Here is a 6,720-nt window from a genome sequence, read left to right as displayed (position 1 = left end):
CCGTCTAACAACTTTCACAAGACCATACTTCCTCTGTCCCGCTGAAGATCATTACTGAATGTAGAAATCCATTTATCTCTACTTTATTCCATCTCTCTTACTTTACTCTTCACACCTAACACACAAAATAAAAGTGCATAAAATCTCGTGTCGCCCGAGGAAGGGGTCATCTTCCTTAGGACAAAGAGAGTAATACATTTTAAAGATGAATGCCTTTTGGGGTTGTATTTAAGGAGGAAAAGATGTTAGAAACTTTGTGGTATTTATCAATGTGAGGGTTTGTTGACACTCAACACTAATATGATAATTTTTGGGCTAAGTCCTTACTGTTTTTTTTGGGCACTTTTCCAAAAGAAATCATAGTAATAGAGTGGGAATAACATTTTTATATGAAAGCATGCGACCTCAAATATTCTATTCTACATGTTTCCTAAAAATAGAAATTCTTTTCTTTTTAGTCAGTTTTTTAAAAATTGAAACTCTTCATTTTAGAAAATACATATCTCACGATCCACTAACACCAATTCTACTACTTTTTCTCTTCTTTTCTCTTACTTTATTCATTTTTTTCATCTTTCTTATTTACCGATTTTGCATTAAACTCGTGTCATTTCTAAAGTTTCTATTTATGAGAAACAGAGAGAGAGTAATATCTATATTACGGAGTAACTATAAGAGCATCCACTACGCGGCGCGCCGGCGTCCCGCGACCCGTCCCGGAGAGACGGGTCCGTCGCGCGCCGCGTTGCAGCATCCGTCCCGTCCCGCGTCCCGTGTCGACGAGACACGCGACGGACCGTCTCGCCACGCGCCTATGCGACGTGGCGCAACCCGGCATCGTGCGTGACGCCCACTCGCCGGCCCGTGAGTGGGTGCCGTCACGTGCTGACGCAATAACTATTTTTTTAAAAAAAAAATTCGAATTTAAAAAAAAAATTAAAAAAATTTAAAAAATTTTCTAGGTAATAATACCGTTTTTTTGTTTTTTTTTTATTTTTTTTTATTTTTAAATTAATTTTTTTACTCTATAAATACTCATACACTCATTCTCATTTCACACACAACTACACATCTATTCTTCTATCATCTCAATTTCCTCTCAAATTTCCTCTCATCACAAGATGTCCGGCGAAGGCAACTACAGCGGCTCCGGCTCCGGTGGGTGGGATCTCAACGCCTTCGGCGATTGGGAGGCCATGATCAACACACTGGGCGGTTCCAGTGCGTCGATGCCGGGGACCCAGGGTTCGGCGACGCCGGGGGTACCAACCACCCAACTTTGACGTTAATGCATACGCCCATCCCTCCGCCCCGCGGTATTTGCAGGGATTATCCCAGATCCGAGAGGATTTTCCCGTTGACCCAACGCCGGGAGTAGGCCGAGGCTGTGGAGGTGGGCGAGGCGGTGGAGGTGGACGAGGCGGTGTACAACCCCAGTCGGGCGAGGACGAGGAGGAGGAGGAAGAAGAGGAAGAGGATCTAGGCCGACATCCGTACAGCAACCACGAAACGCTGGCGGTGTACAACGCCTGGATCACGGTCTCGTACGATTCCATCGTCGGGAATCAACAACCCCGGAAGTGTTTCTGGGAAAAGGTCTGCGAGGTCTACCACCAGATAAAGCCGAAAGGCTCCCGCAAGCGCAAATATAAAATGTTCCACTCTCACTTTGACCGAGTCGACCGACAGGTCAAAAAATTCTGCGGCCTCTACTCGGCCGAAGCGGCGCCACGGCAACCGACATTTTGACGTCCGCCTACTACCAGGACACCCGTCAACAATTCAGATTTGTTGATGTTTGGCAGGCCGTGAAGGACGAGGAACGGTGGGCCAGCGGTTTCCGCTCCAGCTCGGGCTCAAACTCGAAGCGCACGAAGTATACGGCGAGTGGCCAATACTCGTCTGGTGGTGACACCGCTGAGGGCATCAGCCCACATGAGGCTGAATCGCAGGAGTTTGCGGGTACGGTCGGCGATGCTGGAGGATCCAGCCGTGGGCCGCAAGGGACGAAGGCGGCGAAAGCGGCTAGAGCGAGGAAGGGCCGAGGCGAATCAAGCTAGGCGGCCTCGGGATCGGGCTCGCGGGGAGGCTCGGACACACTTATGGTGGCGTACATGACCGCCACAATGACAGACACTTCCCGCTTCTCGCACGCCCAATTCACAGCCTGGTGGAACGGAATTGTGCATATGGCAGCACAACTTGGCCTTCCAACTCCCCCTCAACCTCGACCGCCTCCGGAGGATGATTAGCCGGCGGAGTAGTTTTTTTATTTTCTTTAAATTTGTATTTTAAATTATGTTGTGTGTTTTTTTATGTTGTGTGTTTTTTAATAAAGTGTGTTTGTTTTAATTGAATTGGGTTGGAAAAAAAATAAAAAATTAAATTAAATGAATAGTAATTTAAGGGACGAAATAAGAGACGGTTTAGGGACGGAGGGTTGCAGGTTCCGTCCCTTAGTTGAGGGATGGAGGAATAAAATACAGTGTGACCCTCAAATAGTAGTTTAAGGGACGGTGGAGTGGATGACCTAAAATTAAATGGACATATAGGACTGCTTTTCAGAAAATCCAGCATTAATTTGTAATTTAATTTTAAGGTAATAAAGAAAAGGAGTATTCAGTGGCGTCACCATGACGCAACAGGGTTCCTCCCTTCATAAACCCCAATTTGATTTCCCTCCCAAAATTAAATCCCAAATCCAATCATGCCTCCGAAGAAAGAACTCTGTAGGTATTTTCAGCGTGGCAGGTATGATTCTATTTCTCTCTGCTCTCCCATTCTTCCTAATTCTTTTTCTTGCTTTATTTTAATTGTATCATCTCAATTCGGGTATATTTCATCTGCGTTCTTGCTTGCTTGAATCAATTACTACTCTACTTCTTTCGTCACAACCTAATTGATTTTCGATGCTATAATTGAGTTTGTATGATTATTCACCCATTTATGAATGCGAGTTGATAAAGGGGGATTTTGTTACCTCACTATGGATGAGTAGCCCTAGCAATCAGAGATGTTACATTTGTTGGAAGATGAGTCTTTGGTGTGGAAAAGTTGAAATTGAAGGGATGAGAACTAATTAATTAACATGTTCACTGATTAAACAACTTGCCAGCAGTTGATTAATTAAATTGGATGCTTTGATTGATTATATGATCTTCTGCTTGGTTTTTGGGATTAAAATGCAATAACTTCATGTCATAGTTCTATTGCTGCAGTTGCTAGATGCACTTTCTAACTAGTGCCTATTTTCTTTCACTTCAGCTGCCAGTATGGCACCCGTTGTAAGTTTCTTCACACCACGCCACAGCAAAGTCAGAGCAATCGTTTTGGATTTGGCGCTCAAACTAGTTCTCCAAATCCACAGCCAAACCCTTTTGGTTTTGACACTCAAACTAGTCGTACTCCAAATCAGCAACCAAATCCGCAGCCAAACCCTTTTGGTTTTGGTGTTCAGAGCAGTGCACACTCAAGAGGGGGTGATGGCTTTGTATCCAAACCAAATCAAGTCAAGGTTCTTTCTGTGGTTATTCAAGCAGTTGATTGTTTTGTAGTTTACGGGGTTGATATATTGTCTTGCTGCCACTTGTTATATTATAGAATTGATTATGTTTTATTGACAGATACATTGAAAAATGACTTGATCTCAAAGTGGTTAATTTTCTTGATCTCTTTTTGTCAGCCATTTGATAATAAGTGGAGTCGTTTTTCCAACGTAAACAATAGCAGTGCTCCTGCTTCAAGGCCAGCTAATAATCAGCCTTCAGCGGCTAATCATACGTGAGTGCATCTCATGTCTTTCAGATGCAAAGCTTATTCATTTCTCTTTCTTATATTATTATTCAAGTTTATCAACTCATATGATTTGGGTACATATACAGGTGCACCACTGATATCGAGTCCTGCAAACGGGTGATACTGGAAGACCTCGAAAATGAGAAACCCCTATGGAAACTTACCTGTTATGGTCACAGTCGAAAGTATGTTCTAACTTTTTTAGTTCTACCTCTTTGTAATTTTATTCTCAATAAAGGGTAATTTTGAACCCTCTGAATGGTACCTGAAATTCATCGTATATTTCAACATTTTGCCTATTGTTGGTAGAGTTAGGTGAGGTAGCAAAGAACTGAACTAGGCTGTTCCAAATGATGGCGATCCCAAAAGATGAAATCCTGAACTCGTACATAACTATTTTATCCATACAGACCTTCCGATTATCGGCCATGCATTGGACTTTATTATACTAATAATAATTGAATCCAATAACAATAGAATCTATTGAGGGAATAATTGAATCGAGCCTCTGCTTTCCTATTGCACCTCATGTACACCTTCAAGGGTGGCATGTTTGGCTCCATTCTAACAACTGTTCCAGGATATTTTGTAGCCGTTATTTCAAGTCAAAACATTTGTCTATTTCTTTATTACTAAAATTTCCTTTAATCTGCAGTGGTCCCTGTGACATTGTCGGTGACATCAGCTATGATGAGTTGCGTGCATTAGCATATGATGATGCCAAACATGGAAAAGACATAGCGTCCATTGTAGGGAAATTCACACTTATTGATATTAATTTTGGCTCTTGTCTAACACACCAAAATCTGTGTTAGGAGTCTTACTAATCCTCCATTCTCTTTCTCTCTTGCTGCTTAAGAATATGGTAATTATACGTATATTTCTGACTAATTGGTTGCTCCCATTGGTCAGGTTGAGAGAGAGAGGAATTTGCTCAACTCCAAGTTACTTGAGTTTCAGAACCTTGCACAAAAACCTTACCCAGTTTCTTCAGCTCCTACTCCGAGTTCTCAAAATATGTTTGGTGGAGGCAGTATAATTGCTCCAGTCGCCAACAATGGTTTTTCTTCTCAGGTGTCAAGCTTTAGTCAATTGAGTGGATCATCAAACACAAGGTCTTAGATGAGGCAACTTCTGTCCATTTTGCTATAAATTATTATTCATTCACTTGCATAAGTTTAGCTTTCGTTAAAGAGTCCAGTGTTTAATTCTGGCTCTAGGTCTGCAGCTGCACCTAATTTTAGCTTTGGTCAACCAAATGCATTCCAGAACAATACTCAGCCATCTAGCTTTCAAACAAACAATTCACCTTTCAACACTTCAGGTACACTATTAAATGCGCAGTTATTTATACTAATGCAGTAATGATCTGAAACGCTCATTAATCTCCCACTTTATCGTATAGGCGCTTTTGGTATCCAACCTCAACATTCTACCACCCAAAGCTTCTCTCCCTTTGGTACAAGTTCCAACAATGGTGCACTAAGTGCTCCGCAGAATTCATTTTCAACTCCGGCCAGCTTACCACAGACAGGAAATGGGCCGGGTAAACAGTTAAATTTTTTCACCAATGAACCAATTACAGCTTCCAGTGCCATTGGATTGACCAACACCAGCATCCAGTTGATGTAAGTTCTTCCAACATTTTCATCAATATTTACTATGCTGTCTCTTTGGAAAAATGGTTAGTTAGACTGAATATGCACTACATTCTGCTGAAATTTGCTTCTACATCAATGTTTACTATGAATGTACTTCTGAGAAGCCTACCATTCTATGTTTCATGCAATTGGAAATCCTTATCACGGTTGCTTTTTATTATTTTCCATGACCACCTGTTTGAATTAGTATGCTAAAATGGCCCGTGACTAAGCTTAATGTGCTTCTTATTCTTATAATTCTTTTCCAGCAACAACATTCCAACGGAAAACGCTAATGTGGATGATGGCGTTTGGACAAAAGCTCAATGGAATGTCGGCGAGGTATGCTGGTTGATCCCGTCTTTAAATTTCCTTGCTCACTTTGTTAACATTTTTATTAGAGTTGATTACGGCACGAGAGGGGATATGAAAAATACTAAGTTTTTTCCCCGAACTGCGGATGAGTGAGGTTGGTTATGAACCCCATCCTAGAATTCGGGAGTTAAAGGTAGACAAATATGATGAATTAAGCATGTTCAAAATTAAGCATGTTTAAAATTAGGAGTATTACTTTTGTTCATCTATTCTATGACCCAAAGAAAATGGTCTGAGTGTATGTTTGCATTTGGAATTTTAGATCCCAGAAGAAGAGCCTCCGACTATCTACATTAACTAGAATCGAGTGAGCGGAGTTATGGCGGCAGATGTTGGGAACTGGGAATGGAGATCTCATTTTGATCTACTTTCTCGTTTGTATTTGTGTTTGTGTTTCATTTTGTGTGTTTGTGTTTCGGCCTGGGAGAAATATATTAACCTCTCTTCTAGTATCTAAAAAAGTTTTCAAAATTGCAATTATATCAATTACCCCCTTCATCCCCACTCATTTAAGATGTTCACATTTTTTTTTCACATTTCCATTTTAGTTTGTCTCATTCAAGATGTTCATTTTTTATATATGAAAATAAATCTCTCTTTTATTAAATTATCAACTACATTTTTCTCTATACTTATTCCACATAAAATCTCATGTCCACATAAAATCTCATGTCACTCAAGAATGTGGATATTTTAAGTACTCCTTTCGTCCCATAAAAATATGGGCATTGGGGATGACGCAAGAATTAAGAAAAATTAGTAAAGTAAGAGAGAGTATGAGAATGGTATGATAAAGTAAGATAGGGGAGAGAATTGTTAGTTAAAGTAGTGTTAGTCGATAGTGAAACCTATATTATTATATTGATATAACTTTCTAAAAGTAGAATGCACATATTTTTGTGGGAGCGAC

General features: G+C 40.7%; 1 protein-coding gene across 1 annotated transcript; it reads left to right on the top strand.

Moving 5' to 3' along the window:
• The first annotated feature begins 2,646 nt into the window (after positions 1-2,646).
• LOC121780839 (zinc finger CCCH domain-containing protein 16-like) lies at positions 2,647-6,417 on the top strand. The gene is made up of 10 exons (XM_042178475.1): positions 2,647-2,751; positions 3,265-3,514; positions 3,683-3,780; positions 3,882-3,980; positions 4,451-4,544; positions 4,708-4,910; positions 5,016-5,119; positions 5,201-5,423; positions 5,705-5,777; positions 6,073-6,417. The coding sequence occupies exons 1-10, from the start codon at positions 2,708-2,710 to the stop codon at positions 6,109-6,111; spliced, it is 1,227 nt and encodes a 408-aa protein (XP_042034409.1). The 5' UTR covers positions 2,647-2,707; the 3' UTR covers positions 6,112-6,417.
• Positions 6,418-6,720: the final 303 nt, after the last annotated feature.

Source organism: Salvia splendens, chromosome 20 (assembly GCF_004379255.2).
Source record: "Salvia splendens isolate huo1 chromosome 20, SspV2, whole genome shotgun sequence".
Taxonomy (NCBI): domain Eukaryota; kingdom Viridiplantae; phylum Streptophyta; class Magnoliopsida; order Lamiales; family Lamiaceae; genus Salvia; species Salvia splendens.
This window is presented reverse-complemented; position numbering and strand designations above follow the sequence as displayed.

What these genes read in the sequence shown, in the direction of transcription:
- LOC121780839 (XM_042178475.1), top strand. Translation starts at nt 2,708, where the DNA reads ATGCCTCCGAAGAAAGAACTCTGTAGGTATTTTCAGCGTGGCAG. An exon ending in CCTTCAGCGGCTAATCATAC is followed by an intron (nt 3,781 to 3,881) that starts GTGAGTGCATCT and finishes GTACATATACAG; the next exon opens with GTGCACCACTGATATCGAGT. An exon ending in TTCACCTTTCAACACTTCAG is followed by an intron (nt 5,120 to 5,200) that starts GTACACTATTAA and finishes TTTATCGTATAG; the next exon opens with GCGCTTTTGGTATCCAACCT.